Raw genomic sequence first — 27,095 nt, 5'->3', positions numbered from 1 at the left:
CTGTCATCTCGACTGCTAGTGATACGAGGCCGCTGGGATCCAGCACTGCGTTCCGTATTACCCTCCTGAACCCACCGATTCCATATTCTGCTAACAGTCATTGGATCTCGACGGGCGCGAGCAGCAATGTCGCGATACGATAAACCTCAATCGCGATAGGCTACCATCCGATCTTTATCAAAGTCGGAAACGTGATGGTACGCATTTCTCCTCCTTACACGAGTTCAAATGGCTCTGAGCACTATGGGATTCAACTGCTGAGGTCATTAGTCCCCTAGAACTTAGAACTAGTTAAACCTAACTAACCTAAGGACATCACAAACATTCATGCCCGAGGCAGGATTCGAACCTGCAACCGTAGCGGTCTTGCGGTTCCAGACTGCAGCGCCTTTAACCGCACGGCCACGCTTACACGAGTCATCACAACAACGTTTCACCAGGCATCACCGGTCAACTGCTGTTTGTGTATGAGAAATCGGTTGGAAATTCTCCTCACGTTAGCACGTTGTAGGTGTCGCCACCGGCGCCAACCTTGTGTGAACGCTCTGAAAAGCTAATCATTTGCATATCACAGCATCTTCTTCCTGTCGGTTAAATTTCGCGTCTGTAGCGCGTCATCTTCGTGGTGAGGCAATTTTAATGGCCAGTAGTGTATATAAGATGACTTTTGAGCATTATTAAGGTAAACACATTGTCTGTTCTCTACCAAAATCTTTCGTTTTCTAATTATGCCTATCAGCATTTAGTGCCTTCAGTAGTTAGAATCTTTTATTTAGCTGCCACTATTGGCGCTCGGTGTATTGCAGTAGTTTGAGTAACGAAGATTTTTGTGAGGTAAATGATTCATGAAAGGTATAGGTTATTGTTAGTCAGGGCCATTCTTTTGTAGGGATTATTGAAAGTCAGATTGCGTTGCGCTAAAAAATATTGTGTGTCAGCTCAGTAATGATCAGAATAAGTAAAGAGAATACTGTTTGAGTACGTTGAGTTTTGCTCATCTGTTTGAAAATCAAATAACGTAGGAGTTTACCAGCACAGTCATGCTTAATTTTTCGTAGGCGACGTTACAACACATTATATTCTGGTGCCACTGAACACAGTCCTCGAGGTTGCTGTATTTTTTCTGGCGGTTTAGTCGTAAGGAAAGCGGATACCTGGCTGAGAGTCATCACAAGATTCATAAGGTAATGCAGTTTATTGACGAACGGAGTGGCTTACAGAACACCAGATCCGACTGATGCTTGAGTTACTAGGTTGGAGTAACTGAGGAGGAGGGGAGATCAAAAGAAGAGAGGCGGGCTCCATAAAGGTTTCGTTTAGTAAGAATAAGAGCATTACAGAGGTGCTCGTCGAACGCTTCAAGAGAGGCGTTTTGCAAATGGAAACATTAGTCTGAAAATTTTGATGACACTCTTTCCAAGGAGAGTCAGCCAACATATTACCATATTACCTCGTTATCACAACGAGAAAGCCAGTGAAATTAGAGCTTCTATTGAGGAATGTCTATATACGTCCTCCCCACGGATCATTATCGAATAGGGCAGGAAAGGGGGGATAGGATAATGGTCTCAGAAGGATCTTCTGTCATACACTGCAAGATGGCTTGCCTAGGACAAATGAAGACGTGTGTGAAACTTGTTGTTTGTTGTTCCTTTTACTATCCGCAGCTGTGAAGTGACACCGCCTTTTGTTCCAGGAAAGGTCGTGTGCTACCATGGCAGCTGGTCAGCCTACAGGACCGGCAACGGCAAGTTTGAAATAGAGTACATACAGCCCCAACTGGCCACCCACCTCATCTACAGCTTCGTTGGAATGACGCCTGAAGGAGAGGTTAGAATTACTGATCCGTGGCTGGATCTTCCTGAAGGAAAAAGTAAGTAACCTTAAGAAGAAAACAACTGCTTTCACAACACATATTTTAGCGACAAGGAGTAAACAGAGGCACACTGTCCAATCCCATTACTGTGACCACCTGTCAAAAGCCTGAATAACCACCTTTTACAGCGCGGACCGCTGCAACAGGTGCAGGAAGAGAGTTAGTAATGTTCTGTACTGTATCAACAGGCACGTGGGGCCATGCCGACTTCTGTGCCGTGGCCAATTGAGCTAGATTTCTCGGCTAGGGACCCATGGCAAGTACAGCCCAATCGAGATGGTCTCGCAGATTATCCATTGGCTTTGGTGACCAGTGGAGTATGGTAATTTCATCCCGGTGCTCTTTGAACCATGCACCTACAAAGCGAGTTATGTGACACATTCCATTGTCCTCCTGAGAGATGCCATCGTGCCGAGAAAAAACAAACTGCATGCAGGGGTGAATATGGGCCCCAAGGATGGAACAGAGGATTGTGCCTTCCAGAATGACAATATCACCCAGTGAATATCACAAAAACATTTTCCAGACGATAATGCTCATTTATGCGGCCTGGACCCCTTTTCTTTCAGATGTTTCATGCCGTGCGCGCCGAGAGCCATCTGTTCGATGGAGCCTAGAACGTGATTCTCCAAAACGGCTACTTATCGCCACTCAGTACACGTCCGGTTGGGATACTGGCACGCAAATTCTAGCCATGAAGACTAGTCAGATGGGCGCATTAACCGGCCGCCTGCTGCGAAGCCCCCTACGCAGCAACCCTCCCTCAACCGTCGTTGAGGAGACATTTTTGGTAGCCCCTTGGTCCATCTGGGCGATCGGTCGCTCAACAGTTGCATGTCTATTCGCCTATGCACATCTCCACAGCAGCCGTTCACCCATGTCATGCATGGCTCATGGTACACCACAGTTGCCTTGGTGCCAGTTTTGGATAGCACCATTTTGCCAAGCATGGTGTACTTTAACCTAGGCAGAAAGCGAGCAGTTTACAAACTTAACCGCTTCAGAAATGCTTCCATCCTTGGTCATGCCCTCCTGGCCGAGCCAGAGATTTTCTTCACTCGGAAACTGGGTGTTGGTTGTCCTTGCGTTCGTATCGTCATAATTGAGGCAGCCGAATGGCACGGCCCGGAAGACAATAAACTGAAAAAAAGAGCATGCCCTTTTGGACGTCAGATAAGTCACTCCCTCGGGCATGGGTGTGTGTGTTTGTCCTCGGGATAATTTAGGTTAAGTAGTGTGTAAGCTTAGGTTCAAATGGCTCTGAGCACTATGGGACTTAACTGCTGTGGTCATCAGTCCCTTAGAACTTAGAACTACTTAAACTTAACTAACCTAAGGACAACACACACATTCATGCCCGAGGCAGGATTCGAACCTGCGATCGTAGCGGTCGTGCGGTTTCAGACTGTAGCGCCTAGAACCGCTCGGCCCCTCAGGCTGATGACCTTACCAGTTAAGTCCCATAAGATTTGACATTCATTTGAACATAAATCATTTCGTTTCCGCATTATGACAACAAATTCACTGTGTCCACATCCCCTGACACGTTTTATATACCCTCCATTCTCGTGTTGCCAGCTGCTGTCTGTGAGTGGTTGTAGCACGTTGACTTCGAACACAGGCAGTAATCACATTGATGTGACTGGACCATGTATACATAAATGCAAATTTGAATGTTCTGTAGTTGTGCGAAGGACATTGATGATGATGAAGTTCCATACTCCATGACAGAGCGTAGGGGACGATGCAGTAAAGCCGCTTACTAGGCAAGGTCCTAGCGGAAGTGGTTTGCTATTGCCTTCCTCCGACCGTAATGGTGATGAATGATGATGGTGAAGACGACGTAACAACACCCAGTCATCTCGAGGCAGGTGAAAAGCCGGCCGGAGTGGCCGTGAGGTTCTAGGCGCTACAGTCTGCAGCCGAGCGACCGCTACGGTCGCAGGTTCAAATCCTGCGTCCGGCATGGATGTGTGTGATGTCCTTAGGTTAGTTAGGTTTAATTAGTTCTAAGTTCTAGGCGACTGATGACCTCAGAAGTTAAGCCGCATAGTGCTCAGAGCAGGTGAAAATCCCTGACCCCGCCGCAAATCGAACCCGCGACCCTGTGCTCGGGAAGCGAGAACGCTAACCGCGAGACCACGAGCTGCGGGCCGAAGGATATTCGCAAAGTTTTAATGATAATCTCGGAAAATAAAGTTACGTAATTAACTTGCTTGTTTGCTCCTCGGGTAAACACATGCAGTGCTGGTTGTTGTTGTTGTGGTCTTCAGTCCTGAGACTGGTTTGATACAGCTCTCCATGCTACTCTATCCTGTGCAAGCTTCTTCATCTCCCAGTACCTACTGCAACCTACATCCTTCTGAATCTGCTTAGTGTATTCATCTCTTGGTCTCCCTCTACGATTTTTGCCCTCTACGCTGCCCTCCAATACTAAATTGGTGATCCCTTGATGCCTCAGAACATGTCCTACCAACCGATCCCTTCTTCTGGTCAAGTTGTGCCACAAACTTCTCTTCTCCCCAATCCTATTCAGTACTTCCTCATTAGTAATGTGATCTACCCATCTAATCTTCAGCATTCTTCTGTAGCACCACATTTCAAAAGCTTCTATTCTCTTCTTGTCCAAACTATTTATCGTCAATGTTTCACTTCCATACAAATACATACAAATACTTTCAGAAATGACTTCCTGACACTTAAATCTATACTCGATGTAAACAAATTTCTCTTTTTCAGAAACGCTTTCCTTGCCATTGCCGGTCTACAATTTATATCCTCTCTACTTCGACCATCATCAGTTATTTTGCTCCCCAAATAGCAAAACTCCTTTACTACTTTAAGTGTCCCATTTCCTAATCTAATTCCCTCAGCATCACCCGACTTAATTCGACTACATTCCATTATCCTCGTTTTGCTTTTGTTGATGTTCATCTTATATCCTCCTTTCAAGACACTGTCCATTCCATTCAACTGCTCTTCCAAGTCCTCTGCTGTCTCTGACATAATTACAATGTTATCGGCGAACCTCAAAGTTTTGTATTTCTTCTCCATGGATTTTAATACCTACTCCGAATTTTTCTTTTGTTTCCTTTACTGCTTGCTCAATATACAGATTGGATAACGTCGGGGAGAGGCTACAACCCTGTCTTACTCCCTTCTCAACCACTGCTTCCCTTTCATGTCCCTCGACTCTTATAACTGCCATCTGGTTTTTGTACAAATTGTAAATAGCCTTTCGCTCCCTGTATTTTACCCCTGCCACCTTTAGAATTTTAAAGAGAGTATTCCAGTCAACATTGTCAAAAGCTTTCTCTAAGTCTACAAATGCTAGAAACGTAGGTTTGCCTTTCCTTAATCTTTCTTCTAAGATAAGTCGTAAGGTCAGTATTGCCTCACGTGTTCCAGTATTTCTACGGAATCCAAACTGATCATCCCCGAGGTCGGCTTCTACCAGTTTTTCCATTCGTCTGTAAAGAATTCGTGTTGGTATTTTGCAGCTGTGGCTTATTAAACTGATTGTTCGGTAATTTTCACATCTGTCAACACCTGCTTTCTTTGGGATTGGAATTATTATATTCTTCTTTAAGTCTGAGGACCCAGTACTGCAGAACGTCCTAGGCGAACCAATCCGAACGGCTCAGCCCATTGAAACAGTGGCTGCCGGCCGGAGTGGCCGTGCGGTTAAAGGCGCTGCAGTCTGGAACCGCAAGACCGCTACGGTCGCAGGTTCGAATCCTGCCTCGGGCATGGATGTTTGTGATGTCCTTAGGGTAGTTAGGTTTAACTAGTTCTAAGTTCTAGGGGACTAATGACCTCAGCGGTTGAGTCCCATAGTGCTCAGAGCCATTTGAACCATTTGAAACAGTGGCTATTGGCTGCGCCGTTTGTTTCGGCTCGGCTAGCGGCGTTCTACGGTACTTCGGTGCAGGGGTTTCCATGCATACCAGCGCTGCAGGTGTCTACTACAGGAGCAAACAAGCAAGTTAATTACATAACTTTATTTTCCGAGGTTGTAGTTACTCGTAAGAGTGGAACTGTCAAACTACCGTTACACTGTAATTAACATTTTATTTTCAATATATTTACATCATTTATCATCTTATTAAAACAGTGACAACTACAAGACAGTTCATTAACGACTTAATATGCACGTCACATCAGTGTAGACGTAATTGACGATGGCGATAAATGCCGAAACAGTCTGTCGTGAATAAAGATTAGTTATTACAAGCAGCTATTTTGGTGCATCTATTCTAATAATCAAGTCGTTATCAGGCATCTGTGTATGTTTCTACTACAAGCAAAACTGGTTTGAAGGTGAAGATACCGATGTCTTGCCCTGGCCTGCATGTATCCCAGACATGAACCCCGTAGTAAACTTTTGGGTAATATTTGCAAGGTGTTATCGCAATGGAAGGCAATTTGAAGCCGTATGTGAGCTGAAAAGTACGATACGAGAAGAGTGGGCGACAATTTCATTACAAGAACTAAAAACCCTAACAAAATCAATACCGAAGACAATTTTTGAGGTTGGACAAAGTTCTAACAATGCAATAAACAATAGGACAGTGAGTGCCTTTATACCAACTTCCACCCATGAAATGCAAGCGCCTTATTTTGTTAATGGTGCTATGAAATAAACTATGTAATTCCGTCATAATTGTTTATTTCTTATACATATCTACTGCTTTCAGGATTAAGTCAATACAATATGCTACAGACCTTGTACTGCTACTTTCGTAGCAACCCTGCCTTGATACTGACTTCCACTTCCGTATTAAGAAGAAACACCTCTAAACTAAATTTGCTACCTGCCAGACGTTTTCTGTGGATGGGCAGGTTGTCAAAGAGTCTTACAGGTGCACATTTCACACCCTCTTGCGCCAAAGGCAGATTCATTGAAGGATAACGCAGATAATTTTTCCTTCTAGTGTTGTACTTGTGAATACCTCTGTTACTCATAAGTGAATAAATGTACTTTTAGGCTGTGGTTAATATTCCTATCTGCTACCTGCAGAATGCATGTTTGTGAACTCCACACATATTCTGATTACTTTCTTTTGTGTAAGGAATATTTTTTGCAAAAGGAAGGAGTTACCCTGGGATATTATCCCAGGAGACATCACTGAATGAAAATATGCAACGTATGTTAACTTACTGAATTCTATAGGTCCAAAGTTGGCAATTATTGCTATATCAAAAGTATCCATACCTAAACATTTTAGCAGGCATAAGATATGAATATCACAATGTAAGTTTTCATCAATATATTCACCAAAGAACTTACGATTTTCTATTCTGTTTATTATTTGTTGTTGGTATACCAGGTTAATAGGAGGTGGGATATTTTTGACAGTACAAAACTGGGTGAACAGCGTTTTTCCAAAACATAAAGCTAGCCCATTTGTGCAAAACGATTCAGTAACTTCCACGAAAACATTATTTAGGGGAGACCGGTCTAAAATTGACATCTCGAACAAAGGAAATAGCCATAGCTTAGGGTAAATGAATGTGATGTTCGGGAAGGTGAATTGGCAGCATTGATTCTGCTTTGACGGGAGAAGCCTGTCGGCATTGTTGTTGGTGCTAGACACGAGAAAAAGGTAAACATCAAATTTTTCTTCTTTACTCACGTAAAATGCCCAATATTATATTCTCTGCGTTTTTATTTCAAAGCTGCAGTGAATGGCTTTACTTTTACAATAAGATGTACAAGATATGATTCTATCTTTTCCTTTTCCACTAGACGGATTTAAGCGTTTCAATGCTCTCAAATCGGCCAATACGAAAACTCTCATCGCCCTCGGAGGCTGGAATGAAAGCTCTGCTACGATCTCAGCTGTAAGTGACACATAGAATGCTGCACAAATCAGTCGCTTCTTTTGTTTTCTTCTAACGACATTGCCACATCTGCTTCTACCCCGCGCAGGTAGTGAACGACCCGTCGCTGAGGGCTCATTTCGTGCAATGTGCAGTGCAGTTCTTGAGGACTTACGGGTTTGACGGTCTCGACTTGGACTGGGAGTACCCAGGGCACCGCGGCGGTTCCCCGGGAGACAAGGTGAGTCACTGCCTGCACAGACGAGTGCGCTCTTCTGTACGGAAACCGTACAGAGGTCTGGTCTGACTAAATATCTATGTTGCTGCTTCCATAAATGACAAGATAGAATTTCAGTGCCGATTCACCTACGCAACATTTCAAAACTACCACATTTCTTTCTTCCGACAATAGTCGCAGTTGTAAACTCGTCACAATATAGGTATGGAAATCATCTAACTGCCTTGTACATATGTGTTATGCTCAGCCTTAAAATAAACATATTTGGGTCAGTAAAAGATGGCAAATACAGCCTTAAAATAAACATATTTGGGTCAGTAAAAGATGGCAAATAAAATTAGTTAGAGGTATTGTATTGCATGTTAACCGGGGACCTAGAAACCACGGAGAGGCTCCGTCCCCGCCGCAGCCGCAGTGGCCCACAACCCCACGACGATTTCCGCAGTCCACTTCACCCCTACGCCGCCCCACACCGAACCCAGGGTTACTGTGCGGTTCGGCCCCCGGTGGACCCAGCAGGGAACGTCTCACACCAGACGAGTGTAACCCCTATGTTTCCTTGGAATGCCGGACTTTTGCCACGCTGGACATTTGCCAGGCCGGACATTGCCACACTTGCCCCTTCGCCAGGTAGCTTGAGTAGCGATCCCTCAGGTAAGGGACGCCCTTCCTCGTACATCTTCTGTCCGCTTTCAAACTGCCGTCTCCACATCTTACTCGATACAACCAGTACGTAAGGGACCTTCTTCTTCGACATCTTGGCGAAATACAGAACTTCTTTTCCGAAATCGAAATATTTATAGCTTTTGGGAAACGAAAGCAATACCGACGATTATGTCAGTATATAATTAGTTCTGCCAAGTATAAATATAGATCCCCCTCTCTGTATGGTAGCTTCCTTTCGCGCTTACTAATTGCGATAGAAACAGCCCATCGGCAGGGGAGCACCAAGAAAGGAAAGATGTATAGAGAATGCTAATGTACGCTAATCATTTCTCTTTGATCACTGCATTTGTGCCTACTTTAATTACTACAACTGCATGCCCAAAAGACAATAAGGAAAGAAGAAATGGGAATGTGAATATTTGAAAAGAAGAACGACATACTCCATATTAATTTACTCTCTAAAATCCGATATCCTTTGCGGCGAAACATTAGTTAATAAAGTGTAGCGGGACAATGTTCAAAGTATGACTGAAAGTACGTTCATACACAGAGATGAGAACATCTACGATTGACATGTCATCTAAAGTCGACGTACAATTTTAAAATGTTAGAAATAAGGAAATGAAGTAATACAAAATGCAATGCTTGTACTGTACGTTGTTGTTCTACATTGTTTAGCTCTGGTATTTACAGGGTCACAGAGAAAGCATCCTAGGTTTTGGAGGGAAAAGCCGTAATTGTAATGATCTCCACTATAACAGAAATAAGAAGCACAACTTAAACAAAAATGTAATGTGTGTTCCAGCTCACAAGCGACATTGAAGCAGGTAGTTCCTGTGACTTAGTATGGACAAAGGTTATATTCGACAACCGGAATAAATTAAAAACTGGCTCCTTTCACCAACCCCCTGTCTGAGGATGAAACAGTTGCTGAACATTTCAAAGAAAACTCGAGTCTCATCCGAAATAGATACCCAACTTATACAATTATAGTTGGCAGTGACTTCAATCTACGTTCCGTATGTTGACAAAAATACATTTTCAGACCCTATTGTAGATAGAAAACAACTTCCGTAACTGTTCTAAATGCTTTTTTTAAAATTATTTTGAACAATTAGTTCACGAGGCCATTCAAATTGTAAATGGTTACGAAAACACACTTGACCTCTTAGCCACAAATAAACCTGAGCATCACGACGGATACAGGGATTAGTGAACACACAGTCGAAGGAGGCTCAATTCCATAACAAAGAAATTCACCAAAACTAAACGCGATATATATCTATTTATAAAAGCAGCTAAATATTCGGTTGACGTCTTTCTAAGAGAGAGTCTCCACTCCTTCCAAACTATGTAAGTGACGACCATTGTTGTTGTTGCGGTCATCAGTCCTGAGACTGGTTTGATGCAGCTCTCCATGCTACTCTATCCTGTGCAAGCTTCTTCATCTCCCAGTACCTACTGCAGCCTACATCCTTCTGAATCTGCTTAGTGTATTCATCACTTGGTCTCCCTCTACGATTTTTACCCTCCACGCTGCTCTCCAATACTAAATTGGTGATCCCTTGATGTCTCAGAACGTGTCCTACCAACCGATCCCTTCTTCTAGTCAAGTTGTGCCACAAACTCCTCTTCTCCCCAATTCTGTTCAATACCTCTTCATTACTTATGTGATCTACCCATCTAATCTTCAGCATTCTTCTGTAGCACCACATTTCGAAAGCTTCTATTCTCTTCTTGTCTAAACTATTTATCGTCCACGTTTCACTTCCATACATGGCTACACTCCATACAAATACTTTCAGAAATGACTTCCTGACACTTAAATCTATACTCGACGTCAACAAATTTTTCTTCTTCAGAAACGCGTTCCTTGCCATTGCCAGTCTACATTTTATATCCTCTCTACTTCGACCAAAATGGTTCAAATGGCTCTGAGCACTATGGGACTTAACTTCTAAGGTCATCAGTCCCCTAGAACTTAGAACTACTTAAACCTAACTAACCTAAGGACATCACACACATCCATGCCCGAGGCAGGATTCAAACCTGCGACCGTAGCGGCCGCGCGGTTCCAGACTGTAGCGCCTTTAACCGCTTGGCCACCACGGCCGGCTACTTCGACCATCATCAGTTATTTTGCTCCCCAAATAGCAAAACTCCTTTACTACTTTAAGTGTCTCATTTCCTAATCTAATTCCCTCAGCATCACCCGACTTAATTCGATTACATTCCATTATCCTCGTTTTGTTTTTGTTGATGTTCATCTTATACCGTCCTTTCAAGACACTATCCATTCTGTTCAACTGCTCTTCCAAGTCCTTTGCTGTCTCTGACAGAATGACAATGTCATCGGCGAACCTCAAGGTTTTTATTTCTTCTCCATGGATTTTAATACCTACTCCGAACTTTTCTTTTGTTTCCTTTATTGCTTGCTCAATATACAGATTGACATATGTGGCTTAAATTCAAAGAAATAGTATCCACAGCAATCGAGAGATTCCTACCAAATAAATTAATAAGAGAAGGAACTGATGCCCCATGGTACACAAAACACGACAGAAAGCGGCTGCAGGAGCACCGAAAAAGGCACGTATAATTTAGACGAACGCAAAATCTCCAAGATTGGCGAAGTTTTACTGAGGCTCGAAATTTGGTGCGGATTTGAATGCGAGATGCATTTAATAGTTTCCACAACGAAAGTCTCTCTAGAGATGTGGCGGAAAATCGAAAGACATTCTGGTCCTATGTTAAGTAAACCAGCGGAAAGACTCAGTAAGTACCTTTACTGCGCGACAGCGACGAGGAGGAGGAGGAGGAGGAGGGAGAGCCAAGGGACCCAACCCTTCGGAGCAGGTAAAATCGTGGCAAATGTCCGGCATGGCAAATGTCCGTCGTGGCAAATGCCCAAACACTGTTTGCGTGGTAGAGAAATGGCAGTGTACGCGTACGTCGAGAACTTGTTTGCGCAGCAATCGCCGATATAGTGTAGCTGAGGCGGAATAAGGGGAACCAGCCCGCCTAAAAACCATCCACAGACTGGCCGGCTCAACGGACCTCGACACAAGTCCGCCGGGCGGATTCATGCCGGGGACAAGGCGCTCCTTTCCTTTCCGGAAAGTTAGAGGTATTACTCCGAGTGAAAATTATATGACTGAATTAAGTAGTGTTAATGTAGGAAGTTTTTACTGTACATTAATTGATATCTATAAGTTAAGCTTATTCTCATTAACTTCCCAGCAGCCTTGCCGCAGTCGTGATACCGGTTCCCGTCAGATCGTCGAAGTTACGTGCTGTCGGCCTTGGCTAGCACTTGGATGGGTGACCATGTAGGGAAGCAGCCTACTCACGCCATAGTAAATTCACATCAGTCTTTCCATTGTGTGCCAGCCAGTCCGCTGTAACTAGCTCTGACATCATAAATGTTGCGCAATACTTTAAAAATCAAGTAAATAACCTGAAACGATTCTAGCATGTTAGGAGTAATACTAAATTAATATGTGCTGAATATCAGTTCGATAACTTTAACCATTTTCGAAATATGGACGTTTTTCTGTAAAAATCATTGGCGCAACAGAAAAGAGCTAGACTTAAAAATTTATATTTAGATTCCTTTTTCATAATAATTTAATAGAAACAGTGTTCTGGATCTCACAAATTAAGATTTTAGTTGAAATTCATAATTTTCTTGTTTTTGTCTTAAAACTTAAGGAAGCAAGATAGATTAAGTAGGCTAATAAATAAGGCTAGGATGTTTAGATTTAATTAGAATGGAGATCCACTATAATCATAAAGATGTGAGAAGTTTCAACTCAATAACTATAAAACTATAGCGATAGCGTATCTCCAAAGGGCAGGTTCAGAGCTCGTCTACTGCGTGCAGTATAATTAAATTAATTCTCTCGCCCAAAATATTTAACTTAGCCACGTCAAACTTTTATTATGATTACTTACCTGTGTGCTGATTGCACATTTAAATTGAGAGCTTCATCGGCCATCAGCAAAAGAAGCTATGATTTATTAAATAATTTAATGTGGTGCATTACTAGCCCAGCGGCTAGTCGGGAGAGCCAATTTGATCAGGCGTTCCCCTATCCGTCCGCATCGCGGCTTTATATATAAGAACGCTGCGCGAGGAAGCAAGGCCCCAGTTCTCTCCAGACAGTGAATAGCACGCAATCTGTGTCGGGAGTCGCGTCGCGTCGGTATCATTGCTATAGACAGCCTCGGATGCCGTATTTAGTTACTCGGGATACGAGTAACCATGAAATCATTTTCGAGTGAAGTGTTAATTCTGGGATGACTTTAATTATCGATCTTCAGTTTGTGTATTGTCGTATTTTCACGTGCCGCCACGGGACAAACATTCTACCATTATTTAGCGTGGCGTTTGATGAACCTAATCATCAAATTATGGCGAGCATTCATTTAAATATTTAATTTGGACAGTTATAGTTGCATCAGCGCATTAGACTCTGAACTGCTCTGTTAGTTAGATTGTGTGGATTCTTTTGTTTTCATCTGTGACTTTCAGAATACAGAACGTTTTTTCACGACCGTTTTTGTTTATAAATCCCCGGCAATCTCCTAATTCCTCAGAGCTATAAGCTGTAACTATAAATGTATTCTCAGATGAAGTGGGCACTAGGAATTCTAATTACAGGCTTCACGTTTTGCTAATCAGTTTCTGGTTGCCAATATTGTAGTTAGAGAGCCAGTGTTGAGAACGGCGAAAGACAGCATAAATAACATTCTAAATAATAGGAACTGGTTTTACATTCTACAAACCAAACATTTATATACAACAACAACATAATTCCACCCGCCGCCCCACAACCATTCGGGTCTTCCAAGCGCTGTTGGCGAGCGAAGTGTAATCAGCCCTTGTGAGGCTAATTGAGGAGCTACTTGATTGAGAAGTAGCGGCTCCAGTCGCAAAAAGAAAAGAAAAAAATGAGTATATGGCATTGTGGGCCGGGAGTCCCCCAGTCGGTGAAGTTCGGCAGCCGAGGGCAAGTACTAATTGCATTCGACGCCACATTGGGCGACTTGCGCGTCGGAGATGGGGATGAAATGATTATGAGGACAACACAACACCCGGTCCCTGAGCGGAGAAAATCTCCTGTCCCAGCTGACCACATGTCTCTGACATCCCCATCCAGTGACGCCTGTGGGCTGAGGACGATGCAGCGGTCAGTCGGTATCGTTGGGCCTTGCGAGACCTGCTCGGACGGAGAGAAGTTTTAGTTTAGTTTTTAATTTGAACTGTACTATGCAATGGTTGGCTGTCCGAATCAAAATGAAAAGAACCTGTCTTCTTAACTGGACTCTAATGGCACTGCGGCATCGGTGTACGACGTCATCTTGCAGAACATCAGACTCATCATCCTCTCAGCGATAGAAAGTCGCCTCTAAGGCGACCGATCTATCACCTTTTTTTAAATTTCTCATGTTTATTTAATTTATCATTTGCTTAGTGCAAGACAGAGATATCAGCCAAAAACATCCCATTTTTTGGGTTCCGTGAAACGTGCACAATAAAGAGTTAAGACAAGAAGAGAATAGAAACTTTTGGAGTATGGTAGTAGTGAAGAATGCGGAAGATTAGACAAGTAGATCGCATAACTAATGAGGAGATACAGAAATGAATAGCGGAAAAAAGAAATTTAAGGCACAAAGTGACTAAAAGAACAAACCGGTTGATAAGAGACGTCCTCAGGCACGAAGGGATCGTTAATTTTGTAATGAAGGGAAGTGGGAGGGGGTAAAAATTGTAGAGGGACAGACCAAGGCATGAATGCAGTAAGCAGGTTCAACTAGATACAGGTTGCAGTAGTTATCCAAAGATGAAGACACTTGCACAAGATAGAGTAGCTTTTGGACTGAAGATCACTATAAAAATATGGGCTTAGATGATAAACTGGAAGTTATATTTTTTGTTCACTTCAGCTGTGTAGTACCAAGGCTATATTTGTCCACAATGTTCTGCTTACTAGTTTTAAGATTTGATCTTTGATTTCCATTGGCATCTCACTCCTCCGTATGAAACGGCCTTTACGTCTACTGGTGGTAGTTTACATACTTTTTACGTGAGCTCTTTTATTGACCATCTTCACTAGATCATTGACTGTTTAGTTATATTCAGTGCCAACAAGTCCCTCGACGTGCACCAGTTTTACCTTCTTCCCAAACCATTTAATTCCCGCAACTGCTTTCTTAATGTCTGTTACCAGCAGATTATATTTCTTAATAACATATGTAGTCTACGTACTTGGTATCAATCCCTTCGGACTTTTTTTTCTGTGTGCTGTAAATCTGTGCCTTTTGGAGAACAACTGGAAGTCTCACTGGGGAGCGCAATCAGTTGTATGAACCTAGAGCTTAGACGTGGGAATGCAAATACCGCTTTTTCATTAGCTGTCTTTTTAGAGGCGTCCGTCCATGTAGCTCTAGAAACACTCTAGGGAGTTGAAACGCACTGTTTCAGTAATTTGTGCCATTAAGCGTATAATTTATAGTTTCACGAGATGCATTCAATAAGTAATGTAAACATTTTTTTCTCAGCCAATTTCTGTTTAAGTAATTGGGAATTTGTTGTAGGACATCGTGGAACATTCCCACTTCAGCCGCCAGTAGTTTCATAAAGTTCCGATAGATGGCTGCGTTATATGGAGCCTTCAAAATGGCGTCTGTGACGGAAGTGCGTTCCAAGCAGAGAGCCGTCATTGATATTCATAAATGCTTGCAGAATGTCTACGGCGACCTGACTCTGAACGAAAGCACGGTGACTCGTTGGGCGAGGCGTCTGTCATTATCGCAACAACGTCGCGCAAACCTGTCCCATCTCCCGGTTGGCCGCACACAGCTGTGACTCCTGCACTGATGGAACGTGTGCTCATTCGAGAAAATCGATGGATCATGGGTTCATCTCTTCGAGCCGGAAACGAAACGGAGTGGCGTCACACTACGTCACCTCCAAAGAAAAAGTTCAAAACCACACCCTCAGTCATGGCAATGGTCTTCTGGTACTCTGAAGGGGTTATTCCGGTTGATGTCCTCTATCATGAAATAAATTAAAATGAATGGTAGGCTACCTATAGCATCAGTATTTTGCCCACATGCCACTGGCATCAAGAACAGCTTGGATCCTTCGAGGCATAGAACTGACAATTGTATGGAAAAATTCCTCGTCCATGGCAATTCTCTTCCAAAAACAATGTACCAAAACCCATAGAGCATTCACACACAGTTCCCGGAGGAAGGTCTAGCCAATTGTCCCGCAGAGTCTTCTTAAGTTGAGCTTATACGTGCTCTATGGAACTGAGATCAGTTCAACTTTCGAGGCCACGGAAGGCACTGAACAATATTCTCCCTCTTTTGAAACCAGTTCTCAATCCTAATGCTAGTGTGTGATGGATGATTATCATGTTGGTACCTTCGGAGTACCAGAATCGAGCTCCAGGGATGATTACATTCTCAAGGAAATGTTCATAGTATTCTGAATTGAACTTGCCTTGGATACGTTCTCCAGTTCCTGCACACGTGTAAGGCATTCAGCCCCTAGCATTTCACACTTACGCGTCCGCCTCTAGCGCATGTGGCCACAAAGCGCGCGTCATATCGTTGCCCTTCTGTGCGGTAAACAAGAGCAGGACCTCTGCTTGCGGACTCAATTGAGCACTGCTCGGAGAAAATGACTTTCCTCCAGTCGACATCTTCCCAGGAACTCACAGCTGATAGTCTATCCACGGCTCGTTCGTCAGAAAACAGTTCTTTGATAAGAGCACGACGGGACCTGATTCCATGGTCCTTTAATCTTCTGAGAGCAGTTCTCGGAGAGCCCGGGAAATGTGAAGTTCTCCTTAGTTCCCGGATCATTTACAAAGGACCATTCTGGGCCCGCCTGGCCAATTGGTCATCTTGTCTCCATGTGGAGGCTCGTGGTCTTCCAGGTATTAGACGCCTCACTACCTCATCATTATCTCTAAATCGTCTAATCCATCTCCTTCCTGTGGACCATAACGACGTCCTGCCTCAAACGCACTAACAGCGTTTTTCAAAGAGAGCAATGGTTGGGTCGCAAGCATACATATCAGTCATTTTGAAGCAGACCTATGACGTATGACAATCAGCTAATACGTTTCTCTTACCTGAAAACTATAGAGACAGCAGGTGGCGGTCGAAGTAATTAAAAAAAACCACATCAATTTTCAATTATAAATGGAATCTTTTGAAATAATGTAGAACCTAAAAAAGCCTACAACTACACAATTTGTAGCAAATTAAAGTCTAAAATATTACCAGCACAGGTCTAAATGAAAAAAATGACAATTGACTCCATTTAGATTCGAACTCTCGTCCTTTACGTTCATAAACCGTCAGCCTATCCAGTGAGCCATTGAAACATATGTAAAACTCTCCTGGTTGTAGTAATTCTACCGATCTGAAGTTCTTATATTTTTACAGTTTCTACGTGCTCGAATAATGATTTTCAAAAGAAATGACGCGCTAAGCTAAATTGCAATGAATCTCGACATATACTGTAACCTAACTACTACACACATCAAAAAAGTTTTGCATCATCCTGGTTCCCGGAACTCCTGAAGATAGACGTTGATTGTGGATGCTTTATCACAGACACAGTCCCTTTGACTGTTCAGAGCTCTAACTAAACCCGCCCAAAGACGTAAACACCCATGCATGAGTAGCGCCTATTAGACGGAGGTGGTCCGACAGCCAGTCAGTTCCAGTCATTCCACCAGGAAGGAGGTACACGGTTCGTGTTGTCTGTAGTTCCACCATGCCTAGACAGCCAATACCGCGGTTCGATCGCGTCCGCATGTTTACTTTGTGCCAGGAAAGGCTCTCAAAAAGGGAAGTGTCCAGGTGTCTCGGAGTGAACCAAAGCGATGTTGTTCGGACATGGAGGAGATACATAGAGACAGGAACTATCGATGACATGCCTCGCTCAGGCCGCCCAAGGGCTACTACTGCAGTGGATGACCGCTACCTACGGATTATGGCTTGGAGGAATCCTGACAGCAGCGTCACCGTGTTGAATAATGCTTTCCGTGTAGCCACATGATGTCGTGTTACGACTCGAACTGTGCGCAATAGGCTGCGTGATGCGCAACTTCACTCCCGATGTCCATGGATAGGTCCATCGTTGCAACTACGACACCATGCAGCGCGATACAAATGGGCCCAACAACATGCCGAATGGACCTCTCAGGATTGGCCTCACGTTCTCTTCACCGACGAGTGTCGCGTATGCCTTCAACCAGACAACCGCCGGAGACGAGTTTGGAGGCAACCCAGTCAGGCTGAACGCCTTAGATACACTGTCCAGCGAGTGCTGCAAGGTGGAGGTTCCCTGCTGTTTTGGGGTGGCATTATGTGGAATTGACGTACACCGCCAGTGCTCATGGAAGGCGCTGTAACGGCTGTACGATACGTGAATGCCATCCTCCGACCGATAGTGCAACCATATCGGCAGCATATTGGTGTTATAGACTTTCAGGGGTAATGGAGGAGGGGTAAATATATCAATTTGACGTAAGTGACGCAGTTCCAGAAGACCTAGTCTAAAGCTATAAGCGAAAATCGTTCTGATACCTATGACTGTGGAATACATGTTCCATTACTGTTGTTGCTAAGATTGCAGGATAGGCAACTTTAGAGGTGGTAGTATCGACCAAACAGCAAAAAACTGTCAGGTAACATGGGCTCTAAAATTGATGCGTTACGATTTGTGAGCACTTGCTCATCTTCGCTACTGTGAAACACATGTGTTCTACTGACCAAATGCACATAGCTTCCGATGTATGCACTTTTCAGCCCATGTTTACTAGATAATTTTTTCTTGTTTATGTGCATACTGGCGCCCCTGAAAGCTGCCTCTCGTGAAGTCGCAGCGACAATAGTACAGGTACATGATTCCACTGTCAGAGATATTAAAACGATTTTCGCTTACCCTTCTCCATCACCCTTGAGAGTTTGTAACATCATGACGGAATCACCCCGTATATAGATGATTCAAAAGGTGGCGCACAAACACAAGTAGCTGATGGCGGAATCGAAATACAACCACTTTGGAATGGGAACTTGTGGTCTTGGAAGTAATCCTGAAGCTGTGAAAGCTTTGGAATGTGAAGAACAACAACGACAGTCGATGCACGCGCTACTTAAGTACGACAAAGATGTTCAATGTTTACTCATTAATGTTGTACATTACAGAAGGTGTTCAAAATGACGATCATCGCATTCAGTACAGGCATAATATCCTATTAGAAACCTCTAGGGCAAATTTCCAAGTCTTCCAAGTCCACTAGGAGTCGCACCAACCTCTTCAGACGCTGCAAGTATTCTGGAAAGAATTGTTCCTTCGTTGGGAACTGGTGTCACGTACACGAGGGTTCTGATACAGGAAAAAAAAAGAAAACCCTCGTTACATAAGGAGAGCTCGGTGGCCATATGCATGTGGTCTTCCCCTTCTGGTTCAACGCCTGGGCCGGCCGCTGTGGCCGAGCGGTTCTAGCCAGTCTGGAACCGCGCGACCTCTACGGCCGCAGGTTCGAATCCTGCTTCGGGCATGGATGTGTGTGATGTCCTTAGGTTAGTTAGGTTTAAGTAGTTCTAAGTTCTAGGGGACTGATGACCTCAGATGTTAAGTCCCATAGTGCTCAGAGCCAACGCCTGGAATATGTGGTACTGAGAACATCACCTACTTGCACAGAAAAGCAGGATGCCCGAGCTCCGTCTAGTTGTATCCACATATGATGACGCATGTTACGTCAGATACCCTCTAACAGTTGCTCGACTTCGGCAAGTGTGCATTGACTGTCCTTGTTCTTCTTGACATTCCAAAACTTTCACTGCCTGAGGACTACTTCCAAGACCACAAGGTCCTGTTCCAGAGTTGTTGTATTTCGAGTACTCTATCAGCTCCTTCAGTGTGTGCGCAATCCTTTGAATCAGCCTGTCACTGGAAACAGTACTTACTGTATTCACAAAACATGCTAGATGTCACATACTGAATCAGCCTGTCACTGGAAACCGCTGCTCTTGTTTACTGGATTCACAAAGCGTGCTGCATGTCACATTTGGAAGCGCATTGCATTACTTACGCGTTGCTCGCTAGAAATTGAAAATTTATTTGCAAAATGACACTGCATTTCAGTTCACACACCGATTTCAGTTTACTTTTGAGAAAAAGGATCGTCCATTTTTTTCTTTTTTCCATTCAGTTTTTTCACGACGATGGTTCTCATTTTTTGGAGAGTCAAACCATTGCTATCGTCAAAAGAATCTCATCTGAATACTCTAACAACAGGGCAATGCAGTTCAGTGTGCGTGATAATAGGATCTCGATCACCTGGGCTTCGCTCTCTTCCCTGCCGTCCACACCACGTTCACTGCACCTGCTCATATCCCGGCTCATAGGCATCGCTATGTACCCACTCGCGAATATTTTCGTCATCTACCTCTTCGTGATACTAAATGTTTTGAAGAAAATATTCGTTCTGATTAGAACAGAATGCTTCAGACTTACTTTTTTATTTTTTCAAAAATCTTTGAAGTATGCACATATTATCCACAGGTCGGATAATCCACACCGCGAGCTTACGGATACAGGAGAAATGACGCATTGGAAAATTCTGTTTCAGGTGGCGTTTGTTGAACTGCTCAAGGAGCTGAGAAGAGAATTTGATAAACACGGTTACCTGCTGACGGCTGCAGTGGGTGTTGGTCGTTACCTAGTTGGGACTGCTTACGATGTACCCCAATTATGTAGGTAAGTTGAAACGACGAGTCACATAAGTGTACCCATCTTTCCATTATCAGCGTGGAGACAGTAGCGAAACATGTTCATCACTTAACTTTCGACAGATACCTGGACTTCATCAACCTGATGACGTACGACCTTCACGGATCGTGGGACAACAAGACCGGTCAAAACTCCCCGCTGTACGCCAGCTCTGCTGACAAGACGGAGGCTGAGAGGCAGCTGAACGTGGTGAGTGGCTGCTGCCCCTTCCCCCGCCGCCCTCAACGCCCTGCCCTCCTACTCCAATCCGTAACTGGAGACTCCCAAAGCGAAGCAGGGAGGACAATGGCCGCTCACTTCTTACTTCTGTGTGGCCCCCAGGACTCCAGCGTGCGCTACTGGATCCAGAATGGCGCAGACCCCTCAAAACTTGTCCTGGGCATGGGCACCTACGGGAGGACGTTCACTCTGGCCAGCACCGCCCACACCGGCGTCGGAGCTCCGACGACTGGACCCGGGACCGCTGGACCGTACACCAACGAGGCTGGCATGATGGGCTACAACGAGGTACTGCAACGCTCACGTAATACTGGCTTGCTGTCCTCTGGTCGCTTTTCCAATGATATTGTTTTATTCATCCATCACCTTAAATGTTTAATGCAGTTATCCATTCCAGCTGTCACTGGCGTTTCTACAAAACAGTTGCATCCTGTATTGTCAACAGTCGCTCCACCACTCCTGAACTACAATTTTCAGCAGTGGCGCACGTCATGATATCTGTCCAGTCATTCTACCTGTTCATTTTCCTGCTAGATATTTCATCTCAATGACTCGTTGCAGCATTTCTTCTTTCCACACTCGATCAATCAGAAGAGATAGACATGATCCAGCGAAAAGCAGCGCGATTCGTCATGGGGACATTTAGTCAGCGCGAGAGCGTTACGGAGATGCTGAACAAGCTCCAGTGGCGGACACTTCAAGAAAGGCGTTACGCAATACGGAGAGGTTTATTATCGAAATTACGAGAGAGCACATTCCGGGAAGAGATGGGCAACATATTACTACCGCCCACATATATCTCGCGTAATGATCACAACGAAAAGATCCGAGAAATTAGAGCAAATACGGAGACTTACAAGCAGTCGTTCTTCCCACGCACAATTCGTGAATGGAACAGGGAAGGGGGGATCAGATAGTGGTACAATAAGTACCCTCCGCCACACACCGTAAGGTGGCTCGCGGAGTATAGATGTAGATGTAGATGTAGATGTTCTGACCTTCAATCTGTCTCCTGTAATACCCCATTTCAAAGGCTTCCAATCGCTTCATTCCTGTCTTCCTCGCTGTCCTCGTTTCGCACACAGAAATTTCCGCAAAACATAGCTTTTCAGTAATCCTTTTCTGAGCTCATCAGCTGTTTCTTTTCACAGGAAGCCCTTTTCCCTTGTGTAATCCTTGCTGGTATGTCTTTATCGCATCTTCCTTTATCTAATCAGCTTTCGAGAAAGCAAAATTCTTTCGTTCCTTCAAGAGTCTCTCGTCCAAGTTTAACGCTTATCGATCGAGCACGTCCGCCATTTGTCTGCCTCCGTAGTAGCTGAGTGCTGTGCAGAGAACACGGGTTGGATTCCCGGAAATGTGAAGGATTTCTCCCCAGTAGGAAGACAGGAACAGGGTCCATACAACCTCGTGATGCCAACTGAGGGCCTGCTTGAATGAGACGTGGCGGATCTAAGGTCTGCAAAGCCGACTACGGCCGGAAGACCGGTATACTAACCACACGCCCCCTCTTAACCCCCCCCCCCATCCCGCATCCCCTCCTCCGCACCCCTTTCCCCGCGCGCGTACATACACATATATGACGCCACTGGCCGAGGACTACACTTTGGTCGGTCGGTCCAAATTGACCCCCCTCTGAGGTTGCAACAGCGGTACTGTACAGGGTTGTCAGAATAAGTCTGAAAAGCTTGTAAGGCTCGAATTCAAAGTAATAGTATCGACAGTAATTGAGAGATTTGTAGCAAATAAATTAACAAACGACGGAGCTTATCCACCATGGTACACAAAACGGGTCAGAATACTGATGCAGAAACAAAGAAAAATGCATGCCAAATTTGAACGAACGCAAAATCTCCAAGAGCGGCGGTCTTTTACAGAAGCTCGAAATTTAGCGCGGATTTAAATGCGAGATGCTTATAATAGTTTCCACAACGAAACATTGTCTCAAAACCTGGCAGAAGATCCAAACAGATTCTGGTCGTATGTAAAGTATGCTAGCGGCAAGACGCAACCAACGTCATTTGTGCGCGATTGCAATGGAAATACAATCCACGACAGTGCTGGCAAAGAAGAGTTATTACACGCAGGCTTCCGAAATTCCTTCACCAAAAAGACGAAGTAAATTTTCCAGAATTCGTATCAAGGTCAGCTGCCTAAATGAGTAACTTATAAGTAGGTATCCTTGGAGTAGTGAGGCATCTTGAATCAATAACAGCAAGTCTTCCGGTCCAGACTCTATACCAATTAGGTTCCTTTCAGACTACGCTGATGCAATATCTCCATACTTAATAATCATATACAACCGCTAGTTCGACGAAAGGTCCGTGCCCAAAGACTGGAAGGTTGCAGAAGTCACACCGATATTCAAGAAAGGTAGTAGTCGTAATCCACAAAATTACAAACCCGTATCATTAATTTAGATAATCAGCAGGATTTTTGAGCATATATTATATTCGAACATAATGAATTATGTCGAAGCCAGCGGTCTGTTGACACACAGTCAACACGAATTTAGAAAACATCGTTCTTGTGAAACACAACTAGGTCTTTACTCACGTGAAGTGTTGAGTGCTGTTTGCAAGGGATTTCAAATTGATTCCGTATTTCTAGATTCGCAAAAGGCTTAGCCACGCCGCGTAGCCGAGCGGTCAGTGGCACCTTGTCACGGTCTGCGCGGCTGCCCCCGTCTGAGGTTCGAGTCCTCCCTCGGGCATGTGTGTGTGTTGTCCTTAGCGTAAGTTAGTTTAAGTTAGATTAAGTAGTGTGTAAGCCTAGGGACCGAAGACCTCAGCAGTTTGTTCCCATAAGACCCTACCACAAATTTCCAATTTTTTTCCAGAAGGCTTTTGACACTGCACCACACAAGCGGCTTGTAGTGAAATCGCGTGCTTATGGAATATCGTCTCGGTTATGTGACTGGATTCATGATTTCCTGTCAGAGAGGTCCCAGTATGAAGCAACTGACGGAAAATCATCGCATAAAACAGAAGTGATTTCTGGCGTTTCCCAAGGGAGTATTATAGGCTCTCTGCAGTTCCTTATCTCTATAAATGATTTGGGAGACAATCTGAGCAGCACTCCCAGATTGTTCGCAGATGATGCTGTCGTTTATCGTCTAGTAAAGTCATCAGGAGATTAAAACAAGTTGCAAAACGAGTTAGAAAAGATGCCTGTATGGTGCGAAAATTGGCAATTGACCCTACATAACAAAAAGTGTATGATCATCCACATGAGTGGTAAAAGGAATCCGTTAAACTTCGGTTACACGATAAATGAGTCAAATCTAAAGGCCGTGAGTTCAACTAAATACCTAGGAATTATAATTATGAAAAATTTAAATTGGAAAGAACACAAAGAAAATTTTAGGAGAAGGCAAACCAAAGACTGCGATTTATTGGCAGAACACTTAGAAAATGTAACAGATCTAAAAAGACTGCCTACACTACGCTTGTACGTCCTGTTTTGGAATAGTGCTCCGCGGTAAGGGATCCTTACTAGATAGAATTAACCGTATACATTGAGAAAGTTCAAAGAAGAGCAGCATGTTTTGCATTATCGCGAAGTAGGAAGGAAGTGTCACAGACATGATACAGGATTTGGGATGGACATCATTAAAACGAAGGCGTTTTTCGTTGCGGCGGAATCTTCTCAAGAAACTTCAATCACCAACTCTCTCCATCGAATGCGAAAATTTTTGTTGACGCAAGCCTACATAGGAAGAAACGACCATCATAATAAAATAAGGGAAATCAGAGTTCGCACTGAAAGATACAGGAGTTCGGTTTTTTCCGCGCGCCGTTCGAGAGTGCAATAATGGGGCATTATTGTGAAGGTGGTTCACGACCCCTCGGCCAGGCACTGATTTGCAGAGTATCCTTGTCGATGTAGATGTAGATGTAAGGGAGTTGTGAGGTAGGATGTACCGACAATAATTGTTAAGAAAAAATGGAATACATGCACCGTTTTCGAGCTAATTAACATTGAAATTAGACAATCAGGTCGTTATGAGTGCAAATTCAAGCGGCCTGCGAGAAACAATTAGTGTCAGTTGTTCTCACAGCGTAGATGATAGGGCACGAGACTATGCAGCCTCTGGCTCGGGTTCGATCGTTACTACCATCCCATGTCACATTTTGGTTGGTTGGTTGTTTCGGGGAAGGAGACCAGACAGCGAGGTCATCGGTCTCATCGGATTAGGGAAGGACGGGGAAGGAAGTCGGCCGTGCCCTTTGAAAGGAACTGTTATATCCTAGCCAGTAATGCCAACCGAGCCCGCTGCCAAAAGGTTGGCAGCATCAAAGTCCGGACGCCGTCCGCATAAGCAGCGCCAGCGATACAGGAAATCGCCGCAAGTCTGCGCGCGCCACCGCTGGCTTCTGGCTTCTTAAGCGCTGGAGTCGCGAGCGCTAGGACAGTTCTGGATTCGCCGCTCAGTTGTATACTCGCCACCGAATTGTGTACTTGCTAGTCAGTTGTGTGTTCATCGCAGCAGAGTTGTTGTTTGTCGTCAGCCGACGCTGACCTAGCCGCTCCGACTCGAACTAGACAGATCTCTGTAGACCTGGCGTTCACTACTGTGTTCTGTATCTTCGTTAATAAAGATAAGTACCGACTTTTATTTAATCAGAGTGTTTGGGTTTTCATCTTTCTGTTCACTGTTCCAGCGGACCGGTCGGCCCGCTATTAAAAGTGTGGCGGTGACTTCGTAAGCCGTTTCTACAGCGAATTGCTTGTCGCTACGAACACCGCCACAAAAGGAACCATCCCGGCATTTGCCTGGAGCGATTTAGGGTAATCACGGAAAACCTAAATCAGGACGGGCGGACGCGGTATTGAACCGTCGTCCTCCCGAATGCGAGTCCAGTGTCTAACCACTGCGCCACCTCGCTCGGTCTCACATTTTGGTATCGCACTCTTGTTCGATTTTAAGAAACCAAACGAAGAACGCATTTGGCAACACAATCTTTGGGGGTAGGGGGGGGGGGGGGTTCGCTTGAATTTGCGTGCACCACAGCCTGGTTGGCTAACGTAAACATTAATTAACTCGGAAACAGCGTAGCGTATCGAATTTTTTTCCTTAACAGTTATTTCTCAGCACAACCTACTCTGCAACACCCTTACAAGCTTTTCAGGCTGTTTCAGACCACACTGTGTAGCTATATGCCAAACCGCTGTGCACTCCATTGACTCAGTTTTTTTTAATGCGTATTGTAGCCATCTTCTAGGACCCACTCTTTCATTAAGCACCCCCCTGAATTACTACATGCTTTCAGTGACTACTTCGGTACCGGCGAAACATATCACTCTGATATTCTGCCCGCGACAAACAGCTCCCATCACGTCAAGACAGTCTTTTATTTGCATTATTGACTCTTCCATCGAAGGCTATTAGGGAAGGATTGGCGAGGTATGGGAACCATTTCAGCAGCCATCCTAAATGATTTAGAGAAAATGTAAACGCGAATGGCAGGGTAGGGATTAGAACTGCTATCGTCATGAATACGATAGCTTTGTTTTATCACTCTACCACCTCACTTCTCACTTTCATTGTACAAATTAGATGTCAGTCGTGCTTTCGTATCACGATTGCGAATCTGGTTAACTAAAGTCCTCTCTCTTCCTACTTTCTTTGTCCCTCTTTTTATGTATGAATCAACTTTCCTAGAGGGCAGATGTGACATCTACGAGGTTGAGTCGAATGAAAACCTTAAATTTGTAATAACAAATCGAAATTTCGTGTCGTTATCCTGTAAGTTGGTAAGCGTGCTACAAACAGCGTGCAGAAAGGCCTGCATGTGGCAGCATAGTGCAGATGCACACATACCGTCGCAGTATAAGTATAAAGATGGCCGCCCCTCTTGCGACTTGCACCAGGGAAGAACAGCGTTCTGTTATTCGGTTTTTGCGTATTGAAAGTGTGAAACCTATCGAAATTCATCGACGAATGAAGGTTCAGTACGGTGATGCATGTTTGTCACAGCAGCAAGTCTACGAATGGAGTAGGAAGTTCGAAAATGATGTGACTTCAGTGGACGATGCTCCTCGTCCAGGTCAGGCAGAACGAGTTGTGACTCCACAGAACATTGCAGCAGTTGAAGCTAGATTGAAGGAAAACCGCCGAGTGCCACTGAATGATATTACAGCATGTTTACAGATTAGTCATGGGTCAGCACACCACATTGTGCATAATGTGCTCCAGTTTCACAAAGTGTCTGCAAGATGGGTGGCACGGCAGCTGACTCCTGAAATGAGAGAACGACGTGTTGATGTTTGTGAAGAACTTCTTCGGCACTTTGAACGAGGAGGTGATGGCTTCCTTGCGAGAATCGTTACTGGGGAAGAAACATGGGTTGACTTCCACCAACCGAAAACGAAGAGAGCGAGCAAGGAATGGCGGCATTCCTCATCACCAATACCAAAGAAGTTTCGGACAGAACCATCAGCAT

The 27,095-nt window shown here is 44.3% G+C and overlaps 1 protein-coding gene across 3 annotated transcripts in view; it reads left to right on the top strand.

Annotated features, from left to right (window-relative positions):
- The window catches only part of LOC124612536 (acidic mammalian chitinase-like), a 67,021-nt gene that overhangs the window by 22,803 nt on the left and 17,123 nt on the right, over positions 1–27,095 (top strand). For all 3 annotated transcript variants that reach the window (XM_047140804.1, XM_047140803.1, XM_047140805.1), the window contains exons 2-7: positions 1,697–1,873; positions 7,626–7,720; positions 7,809–7,940; positions 20,270–20,397; positions 20,493–20,619; positions 20,752–20,937. In XM_047140804.1, the coding sequence (XP_046996760.1) occupies positions 1,697–1,873; positions 7,626–7,720; positions 7,809–7,940; positions 20,270–20,397; positions 20,493–20,619; positions 20,752–20,937 (845 nt within the window). The remainder of the gene's footprint in view (positions 1–1,696; positions 1,874–7,625; positions 7,721–7,808; positions 7,941–20,269; positions 20,398–20,492; positions 20,620–20,751; positions 20,938–27,095) is intronic.

The sequence above is a fragment of the Schistocerca americana genome, chromosome 4 (genome assembly GCF_021461395.2).
Source record: "Schistocerca americana isolate TAMUIC-IGC-003095 chromosome 4, iqSchAmer2.1, whole genome shotgun sequence".
Lineage (NCBI taxonomy): Eukaryota > Metazoa > Arthropoda > Insecta > Orthoptera > Acrididae > Schistocerca > Schistocerca americana.
Note: the sequence above shows the minus strand (reverse complement) of the source record. Positions and strands in the feature narration are given on the sequence as shown.